The 23,363-nt window shown below is 35.5% G+C and overlaps 1 protein-coding gene across 1 annotated transcript in view; it reads right to left on the bottom strand.

The window, feature by feature from the left end:
- LOC150076452 (H(+)/Cl(-) exchange transporter 7-like) overlaps positions 1-23,363 on the bottom strand; it is a 301,080-nt gene that overhangs the window by 196,997 nt on the left and 80,720 nt on the right. The window contains exons 8-9 of the mRNA XM_090387362.1: positions 22,989-23,082; positions 11,126-11,190 (exon numbers count right to left, since the gene is read on the bottom strand). Of these exons, the coding sequence (XP_090243488.1) occupies positions 11,126-11,190; positions 22,989-23,082 (159 nt within the window). The remainder of the gene's footprint in view (positions 1-11,125; positions 11,191-22,988; positions 23,083-23,363) is intronic.

Here is a 23,363-nt window from a genome sequence, read left to right as displayed (position 1 = left end):
AGAGGAAACTGATGCAGTTAAAAGTAAAAGGGATCTGAGGCTGGCAGAATCTATCCAATTATATTAAAAGCAGCAAAAGAGGCAAACAAACCCTTTAGACATAATTATCAGAACATCTTGGATTTAGGAGTGGTCCCTACAGACTGCACATATGCAAATGTCTCCATATTCACAGAGGGGATTCAAAGAGTGAAGTGAGTGTAACTGCAGACTAACCTCTATTTCTGGGAAAATCATGGAACCATGGCTGAAGTAAGCATTATCATTCTGACTGGAATGCAATTATATGGCAGCCACAGCATGGATTTGTTAAGAGATCTTGTCTGAATTGATTAGCCGTGAAGAAGTAACAAAGGCACTCGATGTAACAAATATTTTTGACACAATATACATAGATTTTAATCAAGCTTTTGACATAGTTACACATGAAAGACTGCTATACAAACTGGAGCAGTGTAGCATAAAGGGCAAGTAAGTGATTGCTATGAATAAAGCAGAGGATGGTTGTTAATCAGTGCTGCTCTTCTTGGGCTAATGTGGAGTTCTTTTAGGGGTCAATGTGGGATTCCTTACTGTTTTCAATATTTATTAATGATATTAATGAGGCCTATAAAGCTTAATTTCTAGGTTTGTGGATCATACAAAGATTGGCAGGAATCGTGGCATACTGCACAACCACAACAAGCTCTAGAAAAATTATGCAGATGGGCTGAGAAGTGACAATTAAAGTTTAATGCTAATAAATGCAAGGTACTGCATATGGATAGCCCTAAAATCAGAATAACATGCCAATTAGTCTAAGTGGTGGAGAATGAAAAAGACCCAGAAAATAGATGAATTATGTTTCCCTCTCACACAGATAACTGCCCAGTTGACCTTTGAATTTTTTTCATCTGTCAACCTCAACTACCCACAGAGGTATCCTAGGGTAATTATACCATTCAACATGAAGCTCTCTGAGCAGTGCAGACAGGCTAGGATAGCGCATGACATCCTGTCAATGATATACAGGAATTCTGCCTGCACAGACAAGATGATTATCCTGCTGGGTGAGGCAATGGTTATGGCACATCTTGAGTACTGCATAGATATCTGGAAGCCTCATTTTAGGAAGAATGTGGATCTTTTGGAACAGTGCAGTGAAGAGCAACAACACAGAGTGTATTCTTACCAAGAGAGATTTCAGTTCTGCAAATTGCAGGACCTGGAAACTAGGCCCCTGTGAGGACACCTGATTGAAGTGTTTAAGGCTTTAAATGGATGTAAACCAAATGCATCCTTACTATTTCTTGTACAACACACATAAAGGAACAAATTTAAAAGGATGGTTGCAGGACAGATTTTAAAAAATATTTTGTTTTCGGACAGAAAATAACTTATTAACTGAACATACTTTTACTTGGTGTTGTGGAAGTGGATAGTTTGAATAAATTTAAGGAAGGATTACACAAATTGTTATAGGGAATGGACAGGAAAGGTGGGTAGTTTTTTTTTTTTTTTTTTAGGATTCTTTATAGGCTTTGTTTTCCATTGTTTGTCACTACTAATATTAATTCCAGGTGTGTCATCTATTGTATTCCATGTTGGGATTGACACCATTATACACTGGGCAAATGGGATACCCTCTAAGATGTCATTTGTGTGAAAGCAAAGTACATTTATGTTTTGCAAGGACTCATTGAAGAATACCTTAAATAAGTATATAAACTGTAGACTGCTTAACTCTTTTACAATATATTAGTTTTTTGTTAATAATTAAACTGTATTTAAATGGAAATCATGCCCCAGACTAGATGAGCAAAGCAATTTGCGCGAAGTAGTGAAAGTGCTGTGGTTCATGGGAGAACCGAAAGGGACGATTCTCCAATACATCACAGCTAAAAAAAATGTGCAAAATGCGACATGTTTGAGGTTCTCGAACAGGACATCTAACCATGGAGGATGTCTTTGCAGAGAATGTGAAGAAATTAGGTGCCAACTCAGAGTTCTAATGGGCATCTATGAGAGCATGAAGAGTCGGGTAGATGCCCTTGAAGGAATTAAAATGGAGGGCCCATCAACCTCTCAGCTGCTCAACTCAATGCTAGAGTTCACTCTTATGCACCAGGCAACACAGCAGCAACCTTCAGGACAGGATGTGCTGGTCCCACAACACAAGAGCTAGTTATTGTCGGTCACTCAATTGTCAGGGAAATGGGAAATATATTGTGCAAAAAGGATAGGTGGAACAGGACCAGAGTATGTCTGCCAGGAGCAAAAGTTGATGATGTTGTACAGCAGATATCTTTTAAGCACAAAAAAGGTGATATCGTTGTTGTATATGTTGGCACTAATGACATTAAGTGTAGGAGATCTGCATTTACTTAGCAGGTGCAGGTCAGTGTTGAAAAAAAGTTGCAGGTTAGGGTTAAATTTAAAAGTGTCTGCAATCCTGCCCAGACACGATAGGAAGGAGTATATGATGAGAGCCTTGTAAATTAATTTGACCCTGGAGAGATTGTGCAAGGCTCATGGGGTAGAATTTTTCTCGGTGTGGTCCTTGCTTGTTAACAAGAGAGATTGCTTCTACAGGGATGAGATACACTTAAATAGAAAGGGTGCAAGAATATTTGGTGATGCTATCGAGCAATGTTAGGTGGGCCGGAAAACTGCTAGCTTGGGGTGAATTCACAGACTAATAGATTAACAGTAGCTGCAGGCAGAGGTGGAAATGATTCTTGCACTGCATCTATTGGAATGAGCAGCAGCCTGGAAAGCAAGTTTCTGGGGATTTCAGGAATTGCTGGGAGTCATGAAAGAAGTAAATACATGGGCTGCATTAGAGTAACTAAGAGTAAGAACAGGTGCATGTATACTTGCATGTACACCAATGCTAGGAGTATAGTTAATAAATTTGATGAATTTGAAGTGCCGATTAAGACATCCAAGGCAGATATTGTTTGGATATCAGAGATGTGTTGTCACTCAGATATAAGGAATGCTGAATTGGAATTTAGATAGTACAACGTGTACAGGAAGGATAGAGAGGATAGGAAGGAAGGAGGGGTTACGCTGTTGGTTAAGAAACACAAAATGTCATTGATTTTGATATAGATGGACAGTGCAATGTTGAGTCAGTTTGGTGTGACATAAGCATTGGGAAAGCAAAATGAGAGCAGAAGTTTGTTATAGGCCTAATGACTCTGATGAGTACAATGAACAATTATACAGAGAAATAGGGTGGGTCTTATTATGGGGGATTTTAACTTCCCAGATACAGGAACTTGTGGACTTATTGGATGATTGTTTTCTACAGCAGCAGCATATTAGAGAGGCAACAAGAGGGAGTACCACTCTTGATCTGATTATCAGCAGTGATTATTCATGAATTAAGAATTTACTGATAAAGGAACCACTAGGAGGCAGTGATCACGGTGTACTGATGTGGGATTTACTTAAAGGGATAAAGGAGAGAGTTTTTGCTTTTGTAAAGCCGACTACAGTGGTCTCAGAGATTTTTTAGGTTCTATACAGTGGGACCAACTGATGAAGTTATCAACACAAATTCTAAATGGGAAGCATTCAAGGAAGTAGTTTTAGAAGCTACTAGGCTTTTTGTTCCAACTAAGAAATACTGCTCTAGGTTTTTGGCCCAAATGGATGTCAGATGAACTAATGAGACTCATGGCAGAGAAGAAAAATGCATGGGATGCACATAAATTGTCAGGTGACACAGAAGCCTATGGTAGATACAAGCTAGTCTGTAATCAAGTCACAAAGGAGGTCAGGCAAGCAAAGTGAAAAATGTTTGGCAAATGATGCAAAGAAAAACAGCAAAGACTTCTTTACTTATATAAACTCTAAAAGGAAGGGGATGAACCAGATTGGTCCACTTGATATCAATAGTTTGACTGTAGCTGATCATTCTCAGATAGCTGCTGAACTAAATGAGTATTTTGCACCTATATTCACACATGAGGAGTTATTCAAGGAGGAGAGGGCCATATGTTTATCAAATTCTAGACAAGACAGCAGTAATAATTCAATGGATACTGCTTTATGAGGACTAATGTTATTAGTGGTGTCCTTCAGGGTTTGGTGTTGGCCCCATTGTTGTTTTGTATATTTATCAATGATACTGATGAAGGTATATCAAGCTTAACGTCAAAGTTTGCAGATGATACAAAATTTGGCAGGGTTGTTAATAACAGTAATGACAGTATGCTGCTGCAACAGGATCTGAAAAGTTAGGCAGATGGGCTGAGAAGTGGCAACTGAAGTTTAACATTGACAAATGCAAAGTACTGTATATGGGTAGCAGTAACCCCAGAGAAATGTACCAACTGGGTGGTGTTACACTCGGGTAGTGGAGAATGAAAGAGACCTGAAGGTAATTGTGGAGTCCGATATGAAGTTTTTGGAGCAGTGTAGACAGGCTGCCAGATTATATGCATTTACATCTTGTATACATTTACATGGGGTCTTGTAAATGCATACAAGAATTTTGCAGGGATTAGGAGGTGATTATCCCTTTGTATAAGGCAATGGTCAGGCCACACCTTGAGTACTGTGTACAGGTCTGGAAGCCTCATTTTAGGAAGGATGTAGAGTTGCTAGAATGAGTACAGAGAAGGGCAACAAGACTGGTGAAGGGAACAATGGGGAGCCTTATGAAGAATGGTTTAAGTTTTGCAAATTGTAGCTTCTGGAGACTAGGCACCTGTGAGGCGATCTGATTGAGGTGTATAAGTCCTTGAATGGATTGAGCAGAGTCAATGCTGATGGGATTCTTCCTCTTGCTCAGATTACAAACATGAGGGGGCACAGATTCAAAGTGAGGAAATAGAGGTGCTGAAATTTGCCTTTAGCCAGTGGGTAGTTGATCACTGAAACAAACATCCATCTGTTGTTGTGGAAGTTGATAACTTAAATAAATTCAAAGCAGAACTAGACAAACATTTGGAACGAATGGACCAGTGAAATGGGAAGGGTTTTTTTTTTTTTTTTTGGTTGATGCTGTATAAGCTTGCTTTCTTGCATATGTGCCTTTACTAATGCTAAAGACACTGAATTTATATTTTTCCAATAAAATGTAAACTAAGTGAGGTATAATTATTCTATCATAACTTTGGACTTTTAACAAGGTAATTGTTACTACCAAAAATATCCTGCATTGTACTTACATATGTATCATTATATTTCTTCTTAAGCGCAATTAGTTGAATTCACAGTTCACAGATTTTGAATACTGTGTCAATGCATACATAGTTTGCAATCACTTTGTTTCAACCAATGCCCTGCATTTCAATATTTTATTCTATTTTAAGTCAAAAAAATAATTTGATAGTGTCTTAACTTAATGTCACTATGCATATCACATGTACTTGTTAAATGAAAAAATCTGGATATTAGCTACAAAGAGTTTTTTTTTTAAGGGAGAAGAGACAATGACAAAACAGTGTAAATGAAGACCTTATTCTCATGTGAAAGGATTATTTTTTTTTTTAAAGATTTTCAAGTGCTTTTTTTTAATAATAAGTTTGATAACAACTGAAAAAAGCCATGTTCATGGTTACTACCTTAAGGGAATTTGATTTAACTGGCAAAATTGTTCACTTGTACCATTAAACAGTTAAGATTACATCTTCAATAACTGAAAGCTTATAAGAATTGGAGTTTTGGAGATGGTTTAATCAAATTTCATATGGGAATATGAAAAAAGAAAGAAATTTTCTTTTTCTTTCTTTTTTCTGGATCATCATTAACTATCAACATAGGGCAAAATCGATCTAGTGACTTTCGTTTTGGGACAACAATTTAAACTCAGATGAATTTACTGCTGTACTGATGAAGACATATAATGCACAGCTGCACAAAGGAACTTAATTTAGCTGGTATAACAATTGTAAAATATTTAAATGTTGTTTGCAGAAATATATCACAAGTGTGAATTACCAACCATTATTAAATATCTGATTATTCAATATTTAATTATGACAGACTATTGTCAAGTTTTACTAGACAACATGCTTGCTTACATTTGTTAAAAATCATTATCAATCATTGTTTCTGATTCTCATTAATTCCACATAAAGAAAGGTGAATCTTGTTCTTCTTTCTCTTCTGCAAGATAGGGTTCAGTGGCAGATGTGGTGAAAAACAAATGACTGTTGATAACTTGGAGGACATTTATCTGGAAAGTGACTGGTTTTAGTATGCACTGTGTCAATGCATGCCATTATGATTACACAGTGACAATACATACTAAACAGCATTAAATTACTATGTGCCAACTGAATGATGTCTATGTTATATACTAATTCAGTTTCACAACTTTAAAATTAGGTAATAACTCTCCAATCAGCTGGATATTACAGTTATCACTAGTGTAAATTGTGAAAAAAAAAAAAAAAAAAAAAAATTTACAGACAACCCCCGTATAACACAGTGCTTCTACAACATGGTTTTGCTCTAACACGATTGATAAATTGCAGCAATCCTCACACAACAGGGTACTATATAACACGGTTTCGCTCTAACACGGCTTGATAATTGTGGGAAATCTCACATAATACGGTATTTTTAAGCTTTTGTGCTAAGAAAACTTTGCTAGTATGTTAGATGTAATTTTCAATGTTTCCATTACGTTTTGTGAATCCCTGCTGTTGACTCGCTAGTTGTTATTGCCTTTGTGATATTTTTTTAGCACATTTCTGGAGGTCACTACCACATAAAACAACAAAAACAGTTTGCAGTTTCTGGTTTATTGGTCTTTTCTGTTAGTGTAATCAATTATAAATGGGTAGTAAACTCGATATTCTTGCATTTGCAATAGTATTGATGGCTGGAATTCTGTGGGTTTTCACGTTATTATGGTGAAATATGTTTCTCCTTCCATAATATACGTAATCATCTAAAAAATTTAGGTGCCTCCATAGCCAGGTGGGCAGAAGCAGCAGTGCGTAGCACACGCTTCTTGATTAGACCAGGGCTTGAGCCGTGACCACCAAATATGGTGGATGCGGAAAGGTCAGGGAATGACCACCACATATCCCCGGAGCAATATGGCCTTAGTTGCTAATGCTCCTAAAAACCAAATAACAAACAAACATATAAAAACAAATTTTCAGAAAATCATTACTCCATATCTCACTTGTGCATATCGTGTTTGTTGCAACTTGTGCATGCTGTGTTCTTTGTTATTAATTGCTTATCATTTTTACTGTTTTAAATTTTACAACAAACAAAAAAAAAAGAAGTCAGTGAACAGAAATATTAGTTAGTATGTACATATTACATCATCATTATCAGCCATTTTCAAACCACTGCAGGATGAAGGCCTCTCCAGAAACTTTCCAGTTCTTTCTGTTTTGAGCACCGGCCATCCATTTACTACCCAAAAACTCATGAATTTCATCTATCCATCTCTGCCTTTGTCTTCCAGGTTTTCTTCTAGCTCCTCTTGGGTACCATTCTGTTATTTTCTTAGTCCATCTGTCATCATGTCTTCGAGCTATGTGTCCTGCCCAAGACCATTTTAGTTCTTTAGTTTTGATAAGAATGTCCTTTACTTGAGTTTGCTGCCTAATCCATGTGTTTCTCTTCTTATCTAACAGTCTGATTCCCAATATAATTCGTTCCATTCTTCGCTGTGTATTTCTCAGCTTCTCTTCCATTTTTTTGGTGAGTGCCCAAGTTTTACTTCCATAAGTCATGGCGGGGAGTATACATTGATTCATTATTTTACGTTTCAGACAAACTGGGCTATTGCTCTTCAGTATGTGACTATATTTCCCGAATGCTATCCATCCAAAATTTATTCTTCCCTTGAATTCCAGCCATTTATCATTATTACAGCGAATAACTTGTCCCAGATAAGTATATGACTCCACCTTTTCAATTACTGCTCCTTCAATCTTTATTTCCCTTTCCGTGGCATACTTGTTCATCATTACTTTTGTTTTAGCCATATTCATCTTTAGTCCAAAATCCTTACTAACTGTGCATAACTGATTAAGATTTTCCTCTAATTCTTTGGGATCGTGGATTATGACCACAATGTCATCTGCAAATCGTAAATGGTTTAGGTACTCTCCGTTCACATTGACTCCATTCTGCGACCAGTCTAATCTGAAAACTTCTTCAAGGGCAGCAGTAAACAGCTTCAGAGATATTGTGTCCCCTTGTCGAACTCCTTTCTCGATTTTAAATTTGCTACTGTCTTTGTCTAGTCTAATAAAGGAGGTAGCACTCTCATATATTTTCTTCAAAATCATAATATATGGGGTATCTATGCCTTGTCTTTCCAGTGCCCGAAACATTGCCTTATGCTGTATGGAGTCAAATGCCTTTTCATAATCCACAAATGCCAGGCATAATGGTGTTTTATATTCATTTGTTTTCTCCATTAGCTGTGATATTACGTGAAGGTGATCCATAGTTGAGAATCCTGACCTAAAGCCAGCTTGCTCTTTCGGTTGATTCTCATCAAGTATTCTTTCTAATTTGTTAGTAATGACCCTTGTGAACAACTTGTAGATGTGGGATAACAAGCTAATTGGTCTATAATTTCCAATTTCTGATTTATCTCCTTTCTTATGCAGCAAAACTATGATTGCATTATTCCACTGCTTAGGCGTCACACCTTTTCTAATGCACTTTATGAAGAGTCTTGCTAGTTTTTGTGTTATGTCTCTTCCTCCCAATTTTAACAACTCTACAGTAACTTCATCTTCCCTCGGGGCTTTCCGATTCTTCATTTTCTTCAATGCATGTTCTACCTCATCAGGAAGAATATCGGGTATGTCGTATGTGTTGCTACATTGCAATCCATCTTCCCCACTGCTGGCATCATTCCCTCGCTCCTTGTATAATTCTCTATAGTAGTCTTCTGCTATTTGAATTATGCCTTCTCTGCTGTTTATAAGTACACCATCCCTATTCTTCAGTTTCAGTATCATTTGTTTTTCTGTATTACTGCTCATGGCTGCTGATTTAAATCCTTTGTTTTCCCTTAATGCTTTTTCTACTTTCCTTGTGTTAAATCTTCTTATGTCTCTTTCTAATGGCTTTGCATAACTCAGTATACTCAATTTTCTCCCTGCCAGTGTTTTTCTTGCTCTTCATTTGTCGTCTTCAGTTCATCATGACAAGTGTTTCTTGGCTAATTTTTTTCTTCTTTGGATTTCTTTTTCCCTATAGGTTTCTTGGGCTTTATTACTTTCAGAAAGTTGTAATATTCCTCGTCGATATCTTGGTCCTGAGCAGTCTGCAGAAGCTGAAACTTGTTCATAAGTTCCAGTACATACTGCTTTTTCTCCTCCTCTGTTATCTCAAAGACCTTTGTATTATTTACTCGAGTCAGTTTTTTCCTTTCCTACATCTATATCAAGTGTACATCTTACCATTCTGTGATCACTTCCAACATTTACCTTATTCAGGACGGTAACATCATTCACAACATATCTTCTGTTAGTGAGGATGAAGTCGATTTCATTAGTTGTTAATCCTTTTGGACTCTTCCATGTCCACTTTCTGTTCACCCTTTTCTTGAAAAAAGTGTTCATTACTGACAGTCCTTGAGATTCTGCAAATTCCACAAGTCTTTCACCTCTTTTATTTCTTTCACCAATTCCAAAATTTCCTATAGTTCCTCTTTCTGCGCTGTTTTGCCTTTTTCCAACCTTAGCATTGAAGTCCCCCATAATAATAATGTAGTGGGTTTTCTAGAAGACTCTCAATCTAGAAGACTCTCAATTTCGGTGTACATTTCTTCAACCTCTTCATCATCATGGCTCGATATTGGTGCATAAATCATTATAATCTTTAGCTTGTACCTCTTAGAAATCTTGAGTATTAGTCTTGACACCCTTGGTACTTTTGAATTCCAAAATGTTGTTTTTAAAATCTTTATGGACCAGAAACCCAACTCCACCTTCACTCCTTTCACTGTTTCCATTGGTGTACAGCAGATTTCCATTTGATAAACTTATAATTGATTCATTTCTTCTTCTTGTTTCAGCCAAACCGATGATATTCCAATTCACAATTTCTAATTCCTTTTCCAGCTCTAATATCCTGTCTTCACCGATGAGTGATCTTACGTTATAACAGGCCAAGTTCAGTTTCCGTGCATGGCAGCCTGGTCGTACCCAGAGATTCTTAGCACCCTCTGCTTCCACTCTGATCCTCTCGCTGCCGTAAGAGGGAGAGTGAAAGCTGCTGGGGACTGAGGGCCATTTGTATTGTTGTGCTGTCATATGCTGGAGGGTCATATACTGTACATATTACAGTATGTATTAATTAAGCTATGTATGTAAGCGTAAATTTATTTTTATTTTTCTAACTGGAAAATATTCCGATTTTCACATATCATTTAACTTTGTTAATTGGTAAGGTAATAAAGTTAAATTTGTGCTTTATATCTTTAAAGCGAGTGTCCACTGTATTTTGTTGGGAGATCCATGGGTTAGGTTCTGTGGTATTGAACTTGTGCTTGTTTGAGACCATAAAAAATTGTGACTTCGAAGTGTGCAGTTCGTGACTTTTAAAGAGAGCAACATGAAATCTAGATTCTTCAGAAGAGATTGCGCTTAGCAGCAATGAAGAGAAAGAAACTTAAATGAACGTGCATTATATGACATATAAATATCACAGTTTGTAAGGCAAGACGTTCGTTCAGTTATTACTATTTAAGTTACTACTGTTATAAAAATAAAGTTAAAATATTAAGTTATTACTACTATAAAATTAAGTAAGTTTCCGATAGTTAAAAAAAAAAAATTGTACTTTTGTTAGCTTTTGGAACCCCCTTTTTGTACCGGTTCTTAGTCCCATATAACATGGTTTCGCATTATGCAAGATTTTGTAGGAACAAAACTACTATGCTATACGAGGGTTACCTGTATGTGAAATATTAATTAGCAAGGTTAATCAGCAACCTTGTTTAATTATGAAGAAAACATTGCTCCATTCATTATGTTTCATTTTTAATTAAAATTTAATTTTTACTTTTAATCTCTTAATTTTTAGCGGTGACCATTTAAAATTTTGAAAAAAAAATTATGCACAGAGACCACAAATATGAATTTATATTACAAAATGAACTGGATTTTTAACTACACTAAAATTATAAAATGAAACTCACAATACGCCATGTAAGAAACTGGTTCCAGAAACTTGCCCCTTCTTCAAGACTGAAGAGCACACCACCTATTAATAAGTATTCATTTAGAGTGCTACACACAAAACTAAAGGAAATAGAAAACTGAACACCACAAAAGAGTGTTGTGATTGTGACCACATTTGGTGAGAAGAGGGATTACAGGAATAAATGATTGACAAGTTTTATTTGAGATATTAATAAAAATATTTACATTTGACTCCCAAGTGATTGAATACAAGCACTGACCCTGGCAATGCATTCAGTTGAAGAGGTGTTGGATGTTATCCTGCAGTTATTTCAATGTGGGCTTGTTTCATTTCAACATTAAAGTGGGAAATTGAAAGTACAGGTATTGAATTTGAGGCCGGGCACCTTCCAATCATGTCTCAAACATGTCCAATTGCATACAGATTTGGTGGCCCTGCAGTCCATGGGATGGACACTCATCATATACATGTCCATTCCACTGTCTTGAAGAACCAATCTCGAAATGTTAGTTTTGGTCTTAGCCATATAGTGCAAGGAAGCCATGGGCTTTTGCTGCACCAGCCAAACATAATAATAATAATAATAAACAAAATAAATAAAAAAAATTAAAAAATAAAATAACAATAAAATAAAAACAAATAACAATAATAAGCAATAATAATAACAAAAGAGTAAAATAATAATAGTAAATAAATCAAAAATGATAAAAATATAAAGGAAGATATAAAACAATAAAAGATATATAGAAAAAGTAGATAAGAAAATAGACTAATTATATGTTTTCCACCTCACACAGAAATTCAAAGGTCAACTGCTCAGTTGACCTTTGAATTTCTTCCCCTGTAATTTGAATTTATGGACTCAAACAAAATCCTTTACAACTGAAAATTTCACCTTCATTCATTTTACTATTCCCTCTCAGAGCCTTTTATACCTCAATCAGGTCCCCCCCCCTCCAAGGTGGCTTGCCATGTTTTGTAGCCCATATAGTCTTTCTTTGTATGGTTGCCCTTGCAGATCAGTCCTTTCAAAGGCTGACTATTAGTTGTTCCTTGAAGTCTGTCAGTTGGATCCATGGAGCATTTTATTTTATTTTCGGTATTATTCTACGAATACAATAAATTTTAATCAAAAATTTTTGAAAACATCTTTTAATAGATTAAAAACCCACTAATTTAAGCTCTAGAATTTGTTCACAAGAAATGTTATCTCGCTCTTTTAATGATGAATCAAATTTCCTGAAAATTTAATCATTTATTCCTCTGATCCTCTTAACATTATCATCAACTTTGGTTAAAGTTGGTGACAATGTTAAGAGGAATTACTCAATGTTAAGAGGAGAAAAAAAAAAAAAAAAAAAATTGGAGCTAGTGAGAAAATTACTTTTTTGCAGTTACATGTAGCTACACCGACTGCACGGATTTGTAGTTCCAAGATAAAAGGGAAAAGTGGGTTCCAGAGGGAGAGTTATTTATTGGTGCAAGGATTTTATGATCCATGGCAATTACTGAGATATCTAGGTCAAAAGCTACCATCTAAAAGGCATATAACATATGGTATGCTAGCAAAGAAAATGAAATCCAAAGGACAGAAATAGTGATAGACACTGTGTTTCAGCAACTCTTAGGGCTAGAACTATGTAGTGTCACTTCACTTCACTGCAATGCAACTAAGGGCAGCAACACACTACTATCACTTCACAAGACTTCACTTGTATACATGTCTAACGTTAAATGTGGGGGAACTATATTTACCAATTAGTTTATTGCTAGGAGAGAACTGTTGTCATTGGTTGTATTCATAAGATAACACGTCGAGCTTCAAGGCCAAATGACATTGTCAGGAGCTTAGATTTTTCTATTCGAACAGAAATTTCGTTACGCGTGACAAGAGGAAAATGGAGGAAATGCTAATAGAAAATTAAATTAGAAGTATGTTTGTTTGTTTTGTTATTTGGTTTTTAGGAGCATTAGCAACTAAGGCCATATTGCTCCGGGATATGTGGTGGTCATTCTCTGACCTTTCCGCATCCTCCGTATTTGGTGGTGACGGGCTCGAACCCCGGTCTAATCAAGAAGCGTGTGCTACACACTGCTGCTCCTTCCCACCTGGCTACGGAGGTGCCTAAATTAGAAGTAAATAATCTGTTTTGAGTGCACAAGTAAGAATATCTGAAAACAAATAACAAGAACATCAAGGACATTGCACCTGTGCCTATTCTGAAGCATCCTCCACTTCGACCAGCTACCCGGCATACTCACCGCAAATGTCCAGTCACAGGGACGCTCAAAAATGGCCAAAGGAGGAAAATAGACCAACAGAATTACAATTAACAAATTGAGAGGACGAACAATCAATCATTTCAATTTGCACAACTCATAACAATTTCTTACAAATTCAATTTTTAGGGTTGAAAGTTTTTTATTGTAATTAAATTTCATTAAAAATTTTTGTTTCATATTTTGACAGAATAAATCCTTATTCAAAATTAAACTTGCAGTATTTCAACTTTCCTTAAACATAGAACTAATTTTTCCTTAGTGCTGAGTGAATTTTGAAATTGCGTATTTTTCCCTTGAATGTCATCCTTAACTGGATTATATAGATAATGTGCACCTTTTTTATAATGAAATAAACACATAAATTAAAAAATAATAATAAGTTTAAGTAACTTAAACCCAAATTACGTGGCACCCCTGGAATGTTGTTGCGGCACCCCGGTTGAAACCCACTGAGATAAAGGCTCCACTGGAGAAGAGACAATCACCAAGTTGTGATCCGAGGTGCCTAAAGGACCACTCACTTCGGCTGTGTACTTAGAAGGGTTGTTTGTGAGAAAAAGATCAAGCATGTTGGCTGTATGGTTAGGATTGTCTGGGATTCTTGTAGGTAAAAGAAGAATCTGTGCAAGGTCATTAGTAATTGCAAAAGTCTCAGCATCTCGACCAGCTGGGTCGGTGTGACTAGAAAACAGAAGCCAGCTGGAGTTGTGAACATTAAAATCACCAAAGAAAATTACCTCACTGTTAGAAAAGTTGGACTGGAGAAAGTCAAGTTGCAAAGAGAGGAAGTCAAAGAGCTCCAAGTGATTAGTGGAGTTGGGAGAATGGTAGAGACAACAGATGAATTTGACAGAATGAGATAGAGAGATTTTAAGCCAGAGAAGATCGAAAAGAGGAGATTCCAAATTACCAAGTCTCTGACAGGGAATATCGGAACAGACATACGCACAAGTACCACCTTTGAGGCGAAAGGAATCATACAACAAATAATTTGGGCAACTGAGATGAGCAGTAGCTGAATCAACTGAAAACTGAAATTCTGTCAGAAAAAGTATATGGGGTTTGACAGACTGCAAGTGGAAATGGACATCGGTTAGATTAGAATTGAAACCACGTATAATTGTGAAATGAACTAGGAAGTGTTTAGGAGGTTTACATCTTTTCACAGATAAGCTTACTCTATTAGTTTGACAATTCATTGTGTATTCAATAGTCAGAAAAAGTAGGGGTTGGGACATGCTGTATGAAGTAATGAAATTTTTGGATATGGCATACACATGGTAAGAATATACTCAGATCCTTGACATAACGTGGCCTCAACAATGCCCCCCCCCCCACATACACACTACTCGGACTCCCTCCAGTCACTATCTGGCAGAGTAGAGGTAGTGAGATTATACACTAGCTAATCCGGAAACCTTCTAAAGAGCTACCAACAGGTTCGGTCCAGTGTACTAACTAGCAGCTGGCCTGAAAACACTGTTTTAGAGCTGTTTTTTTTTTTTTTTTTTTTTTTAGTCGTTGGCGCATCGGCTTCTGTGGCCATAATGCACCTTCCAAGGTTTTTGCAGTACTTTAATCCAAGCCTGAGGCGGGATTCGAACCCGCGACCTTTGGTCGCCAGGCAGGCACTTTACCCACACCCGGCTAGCCCGGTTGGCATTTTAGAGCTGTACCCTCGAAATGTAAGGAAGATCGGATCTCGCCATAATGTCCATCATAACCTCAAAAGTCATCAGTCATACTGCATGATGGAAGAGATGGGGAAGGGTTGACCAGAACTTAGCTCTGGAAACTAAACATGGGTTCCACCAATTCAAGCCTCCAATAAGCAAAGTGGTGGTATTGCACCAGTTGATGAGAGTCATCTACCACTTAGTACTGCCTGGTAACACAGAGGAGCGGCATTCCTCCATGTGGTGTGGACGCCACAACTCGACCCCTGCTTACATCGGTTCACTCCCGGGTGGTCACCCACAGTGTGCTTGTACATGGAGGTAATGCCCAGGATTACTAACAGTTCCACCATCGTGAAAGTGCAAGTAGAGGATTTGGCTATCACAGACCGTCCAGACTTCGCCGAAATTGGGTTCACTTGACTCGAGCGTCAACCGAATATCAGTTCTATCAGTGTTTTAGACTCGCAGGTAGCAAGTACAGCTTGTCTGGCATATCTGAGAGAATGTCTGTGACAAACTCAAGGACCAAAAATAGAATTATTTATTCAATTTTTTATCTCATGTGCAGGAAAAATTACAAGTGTACAAAGTTACAAAAATTTCAAAATTATAAAATTACAAAAATAGAGAGGAAGCAGGCATAGTTTTATCAAATTTTATCTTTCGAGCATCATTGCCAGGATTAACTCTCCAGTCGATAAGCACGCTGCTGCAGAAGTTGAAGGCTGTGGAGATTTAGAAGGGTTTTTTTCCCAACACATCCACAAAATTTCTCTGCAGCTGCAGAATCAGCACTGGCAACTTCACCACACACATTAGTGTTTTGGAAACCAGTGCTTAAACCTATTAAAACAGCCATTGCTTGCCATGAACTTGGCTTGGGGTTTGCCGTATTTATCCTTAATATCTTCATAAATACTTCTTGCTTTTGCTTGAATGGCCATTGGACTCAGAGGCACTTGCTTCTGAATAGAAGCAAGTGCCTCTGAGTCCATATGATTTTCCATCCATATTATTAATAGCTTTTCCATCTTCTATATAGCACCTGAATGCTGTTTTGTGATCACTGCCGATCTTAAATGCGTTGATCCTTTAACATGTTCTTTTATATGCGCACTGTCCCTTAAAATAGTATTCACTGTTGAAGCAGTGAGACCTAATTCTGTGTGATAGATGACAAACTTTGTCCCGCTTCGTACTTAATCATTTTCATCTAAATGTTTCGAAATCATGTTTCTAAATAAATTTTGTTTCGTTTTCTGGCTACCACCACTTGCACTTTTCATTGGTCGCTTTACTTTCATCATTGTAATACATAAATAGGAATGAAGAGATGTTTCTGAAAATTTTTTTTTTTTATATGATTGAAGATTTCAGTGAAGGGGAACACATTTCACCATAATAGCGTAAAAACCCGCACAATTGCAGTTATTGGTATTATTGCAAATGCAATAAGATTGAGTTTACTATCCGTTTATAATAGATTGTGCTAACAGAAAAGCCCAATAAACCGGAAAGTGCAAATTGTTTTATAGTAGTGACCTCCAGAAATGTGTTTTAGAAAAATATCACAAAGGCATTCAAAATTGATTCTTATAATGGATCATATGATAATGATGAAAGTGTAGTACAATTTCCATTATAAAAATGATCTTTTAGAGAGATAAATAGCTTAGTTATATAACGAAAATTTCAACTTCCAAGGTCTTGGAACGAATTACCAAAAAAAAACAAAAAAAAACAAATGTCTCATTGGGTTCACATTACAATATTTTCGCGATACCCCCATTTATTCCTATGGGGTGCAAAATATGTTTCCACGATTTTTTTTGTTTGCACCGGACAGCAAAAACTTATGTAAAGTCAAATTTCCGTAAGTCGAGTATTACGTAAGCTGGGAAGTGCCTGTACATATATGTAAAGTAAAATAGCAGGGAGGCAGAATGGGAAAGCATGGAGAAAAGTGAAGGAACAGGTTAACAAACAAACAGAGTAGGGTGTGTCCTGCATAAGGCTTTAACTTTTACATTCTTCTATTCTGAACACCCGATCAAAATTTATTTAGTAATCGGCCAGGTTCTCCTTGATGACTGAGCTAATTCTGATTCTCTGCTGTGTGAACAATGACTACATTTATTAGATCCGGCTGTCAAGGGGAACTGCATATCACATCTTTGAGAGAAGATAAGAAATTTCAATCTGTCTCAGTAATTTACACATTTATAGATGTATTGGAGTCAGTAGGAGCCAAATTAAATATGAGACTGGGTTGAAGATATTTGCAGATGGGAATGAATTACATATTCCAATTTTACTAAAGGGGTTTGCATTAAGTAAATTATCACTGCTAAAAATTCAGATATAACAATCAGCATACACCATATTAACTTTCTTGTGAGTCCAATTTTTTCAAATTAAATAAAACATAAAAATGCATTTGTAGGAAAAATTTTAAGCACTTGCTATTCATTTTTAGTCAAACAGAGTAGTTAAACCAAGACAGAAGTAAAAAAAAAAAAAAAAAAGGGGGGGGGGGGGTAAAGAGTTCAGTGAAAGAAATACTAACAAAAACTTAGAACATTATAAATAAAAGGTAAACGTAGCCAAAATCGGGTGCCAATAAGCAAAAAAATTTAACTAGAACTCTTTTACTTATTGGGTTGTAATCTTGGCTACATTTGCCTTTATTTATAATATTCTAAATTTTTGATACATATGCCTTCCACTGTACTCTTTATCTTTTCCTTTATTTCTGTCTTTGTTTAATTTGTTTCTTTGCTTTTCTCTGCATTTTCACATTCTGTCTCCCTCTATTTTACCTTACATACATTACAGGCTACATGTTGTTGGTTATGCTTAAGGAGCCTCTGATGTTTGCTGTTATTTTTTATTGCTTTACTTTTCCAGCCCTTTTATTTTTCTTCATAATCTAATAAATTTCAATGTTTACACACAATGTAATATACAAGCAGAAATATGAGTGCATGTATAATTTTGAAATTTTGCACACAACAATTCCATCAACTTCAAAATGGAAGTGCCTTACAGTTAGTAGCGCAGAGTAGCAGCAGCGCAGACGAGTCACGAGATCCATTTCCGTCTCCACAGGCGATTCATACACGATAGATTTGAGGGGCCCCCACAGAAAGAAATCAAGGTTCGATAAATCAGGTGAGTGTGAGGGCCAGGCAACGGGTCCACCCCAAGCTGCTCCCCCAAGCCTCATCCATGACCAAAACATAGGCTGGAAAATTCAAGCCTTGAACACTCTCTTGGAGAAACCACTGTGCAAAAGCCACACATGCAGGATGATCTTGTGGGGAGCAGTAACTGAACCCTTTGGAGATGAAAGGGGTGTAAGGAATCGTCATGCCAGACATGCTGTACGCTGCTGTACACTGCAATGAGACACTCCTAAGGCAGAGGCAATGGCACGTGTGCTGGTAGTAGGATTATTCTGGACGGCATTCAACACACTTTCTTCCATGGCGGGAGTTTTCGTCGAATGTGGTCTGCCCACACTACTCCTGTTACCTCTAAATGACCCATAATCGCACAAATTTTGATGCACACGTGCAAACAAACGGTGATCCGGTACATGTCTGTCTGGGAAGCATTCTCCATAAATTCGTTGAGCGGCTCGTCCATTGCCCTCTGCTAATCCATACACTAGGTGCATGTCTGCCACAGTTCATATATCGATGCATGCTCTTCGTGTGGTGACTACTGCTTGAATGAGTAAACCAGAAATTTTCCCTCTCGTGAACTGATGAACAGCGCCGTCTATTGACTTACGGTGACGTTTCTGGTTATGGGTTCCTATGCAATTCACATTCCTTTAGATGTTACCTACCTCCACTAAACGTTTGTACCAATATTTTTGAGACACCCTGTGTATATTTATAAATATTTAAAGATATAACTAACTGCAGTGGTCTTCAGCTTTTAAATTCATTTCAGAGAGATGAACTAGCACTATTAAATGCAAATGAGGGGGAAGTAACCATTGAAGGTACAAAGCTTTTTATACCAGCTAAGGGATACTGTTCAAGGTTTAGACTTAAATGGATGACAGATGAGACTCATAGCAGAGAAAAAAATGCATAGGATGATTATAAACATTAGGGAGTTAGACATGCAATCAGCCTACTGAGGGAATTAGATATGGGTAGATTACAAGAAGTCTTTGGATTAGAATTTGATGAAAAGTAAGCTGGTTAGATAAGTGACAGCTATGTTTTAATGCAGAAAAATGCAAGGTTTTCACACTTGAGTAATAGTAACCCTATATAAAATAACTTATATACTTGAAAGGACTGAATTAAAAACAGCAGAGGAAAAAAACTTCATTGTCCACCCATATTGTAATTCCCAAAAGGATTTGAGAATTACAATATGAGTGAACAATGAAGTTCTCTGAGAGTATAGACAGGTGGAAAGTAGAGGCCATTGTATTCTATCTATGATTAATTGTACATTTGTTTATAAATTCTAGGGTAGAAGATCTATAATGGATTGCAGGATGTTAATTACTGTAATAGGTTAACTCTGTTAAGTAGTTGAGGCTGACAATTTGGGTAAATTCAAAGATCAGCTGAATGGTATTCCCTCCTTACACAGGAGGAAAATACATAGGTTCATTTTGTTTTTATATATTTTATTTATTATTATTTTTATTTATTCAATTTTTTTTTGATTGACAGAGTAAAAGTCTACAGCTTCTGCACTACAGATTAATGCTAATACTAACTGTATTTTTTATTTTTAACTGTAGAATATGCTCCTACATTTTTTCCATGAAATTTTAAAACACTGCATATAAAAAGCCTGTTATTACACATATCCTACCAAATAAGTTTGCCTTAATGAGCATTATTTATGTACAGTCAGTTTAATCCTTTCAGTGGTAATATGAAACCCACATTTTGAAGCTGCTTCAAACAATATATTCCTTTAACACATGAACTATCTTGAATTGTGACAGTTTATGTAGACAGCAGGATGAAAATAGCTTTAAAAATCAGAGGAGAAGATTAGTGCTTACAAAAGTTGAAATTGAAGAATTTTGGTTTTTTAAGACCAAATGGAGTTCACATGCAGAACTTGTTAAACTGAATCTAGTGATATGCAAACAGATATAGAGGATATTGTTGCATCAAATTTCAATTTTGTTTTAAATTGTTTTTAGGAATTTTTTTAAATTCTCATCTGTTTTTTGATAATTTTACTTGTCTTGAGAAATACAGTCAAAATATGAACACAGAAAAATTCTATGGTTAATAATTAGCAAAATATGTGTAAATAAGAAACTTTTAACTAAAACAACAAGTATTTTAACCTACAGCATTAATGTAATTTTTTTTGCACAAGATTTTGAAAATACACAGCTCTTATTTAATTTTAATTGCTATTGATGTTACTTGACATGTTTCTCATTTTAAATTCTTCAGAGTAAAGGAAAGTACAATTTTCCTTTCAGTTTCCACTTTTCAGGTCAGCAGCTAACATCTAGTTAGTATTAAATTAGATGCAAGGAAGTGTACTTAAAAAATAAACAAAAAGTGTCTGATTCAGAATTTAAAACTGATTTCTTGTAGGCAAAGAGGCAAGTTTTGAAAGGTTGAAGCTGGTACAAATGAGGAAAAATGAGCAGTAAAGGAAAGTGCTCAAAACCCATCACCACCACCATCCAAAGTATTTGTCTTTTGTTCTTCCTTCTCAATGAAAACATGGAAACCATAGCAGAGAATGACACTAACATGAATTGCATTCATACATTTAGCAGAAGTAGTAAGGGGAGGGGTTAGAAAAGTTCACTGTTACTAGGGCTCTATGATGATAAAAAGAAGGCTATACAGATATCTTTGTAAACCTCTTTAGCCTGCTGGCAGTATATGAAATCACACACTAGATAATGCAATATGGATGCTTTGAACTCATTCCAGAAAAAAGAAAAGCAATCTTTAGCCATTTCAGATAAACAAAATATGAAATTTCATTTTATTATTAATAATTTATTGCTAACATAACCACTTGGTATAGACGACTTTCATTAATGCATCTATCACGTAAGTTAAATGCTTATATAAAATACATATAGAACAAGCAGAACTAGTTCAAAGAGCAGTAAATAGAACTGCTGTAGCATAAATATTTAACAATCTGTGTTTTTGTTTTTATACTTGTATATATTCACTGATGAACAGAGACATGTTTTGGTTTAAAAATTTCTCTAGAAGAGACGACTGGAAGCAGAAATTTAGATATACAATATAATTACAATTTAAAATAATGAAAAAAAAAAAGACAGTTAATCATAATAAATATATCTTACCAGTCAAATAGTTACTGTGCACTTTACACATCCAATTCAGGAAGTGATAAGATGCTCCTGGATTTCAAGAAAAAAAAAAAAAAAAAACCCTGACATGTGACCCTCGAAAATAATGTTCCCATGTTAACTGTCAGTCAAAGATTAAAAATCTGAAAATTTTTTCTACCTTCTTAAATATAGTCAGACTTTTATTGCATTTAATTTCTGAAGTGAATATTTTAAGGTTTTTATACAGAAATTGTGTGCAAGAAATTGTCAGATGACCACTGTCACTAAAGAATCTAACCTTTTGATTCTTTTGTTTGATGAGTGGCATGGTAACGAAAAAGTGCCAATGCTGTGTTTGTTTACGGTTTTAAGTTGTTTTTCTTCTCCCACTAGGTTCAATTAAAAATGCACAGTCTTACTCAGGTTGTTTTTAAAAGATTTATTATTATTTTCACATAGTAAAACAAAACTCATATTCTTTCAAGATGACCACTATACTGCAGGAAGCAAGATACATAATTTCAAATTTCATGCACTGTGAAGCACGCCAAAGTTGAAGTAAATTTTGAAATAAACCCAAAAAACATAAGTAACTAATAGTATTGAATATATATGCTTTTTTTTTTAATAATATTTATATAATTATATTCATGTACAACTTATAATTTTCTGATGGAAATTTAAAGACATGTCATGATTTTGTGAAAATACCACAAGATTACATAGGTATTTCACAACAATAGTTGAAATCAAATTAAAATTGCATACCCTTTTATTTTCGTTAGATTTTGATCATGGGGAGACTTTCTAGGATTAAAGGTACACATGCCAGTGGCTATATTTTTAAATGGAAGTTTCCCATCCAAGCACTTAGACAAAATATATTATTCACAGTTCAGCACACATTAGCTAACAGAAACCACATGCCAGCTAATGAGAAGCCAACAAGCATCAACCCAATGTCCTGGATAAATAGTATTTGTCTCTAAGTTGAACATAAGCTCAAGCCTGTGAGTACTCAACACTTGGTCTTCAGTGAGAGCAGATAGTCTCTCCATAATTGAAAGTGAATGCAGGAAAAAGAGCGCAAATTTTGATATGTCTGTGATATGAATTTGTCACATGTGAATTAAACTAAATAAAAATTATATAATTAAAAATTGAGTGAAAATAATGAAATGTGTTACAATATTCATATGAATATCATTAATTTCCTAAAGAAAATTACTAATTACTATTTTTAGCCTCAATTGAAGTTTGTACTTTTATTATACAGATTAAAACTTTTATGAAAAATCTGTGATTCTGGAAATCACAGATTAATTGTCCTTAAAAAGCCAGAAAATATTCCTATAACATGAAAAAAAATTAAACTACAGAAGTGATGATATTTAATGAAGTAGTCTTAATAGATTCATAGCATAAATCAAAATTACAAATCAACTTTACTTTTGTTGTTTTTAATCATAGTTTATAAAGTTATTTCTAAAGTTTTTCATGTTCTCCACTGTGTGTGTATTTTGTGCATCTGCATGTGCACACGCACATAAATATTAAATATTTGCTGTGCTTACCTACAGGGGCTCCAAATGCAGCTGCAACACCTGCTGCTGCACCAGCTGACACAAAATCTCTTTTCTCGTGGTCTTCTCTAAATTCTTTAAATATCTATAAAATAATTTCTCAGAATATTAGCAGTTTTATTTAATACTAATTACCAAGGTAATTACTTATTATCAGATCAGAGTTGTGTAACAAATAATTTTATTTCAAATTGTATTAAAATTCAAATTTTAATAAAAAATCCTAATTTTTTAAGTAGGACAGTAAGTCCTAATTTTTTTAATAAATTTTTTTATCATTATAAAAATATTAAAATGTTTTTACTAAACAAAAAATGGTTTCTTAAAAAATATTAATATTTCAGTTAACTACAGTTATGTAATATT

Source organism: Mastigoproctus giganteus, chromosome 13 (assembly GCF_048544385.1).
Source record: "Mastigoproctus giganteus isolate SK-2022 chromosome 13, ASM4854438v1, whole genome shotgun sequence".
Lineage (NCBI taxonomy): Eukaryota > Metazoa > Arthropoda > Arachnida > Uropygi > Thelyphonidae > Mastigoproctus > Mastigoproctus giganteus.
The sequence above is the reverse complement of the archived record's forward strand: the minus strand, read 5'-3'. Positions and strand labels throughout refer to the sequence as shown.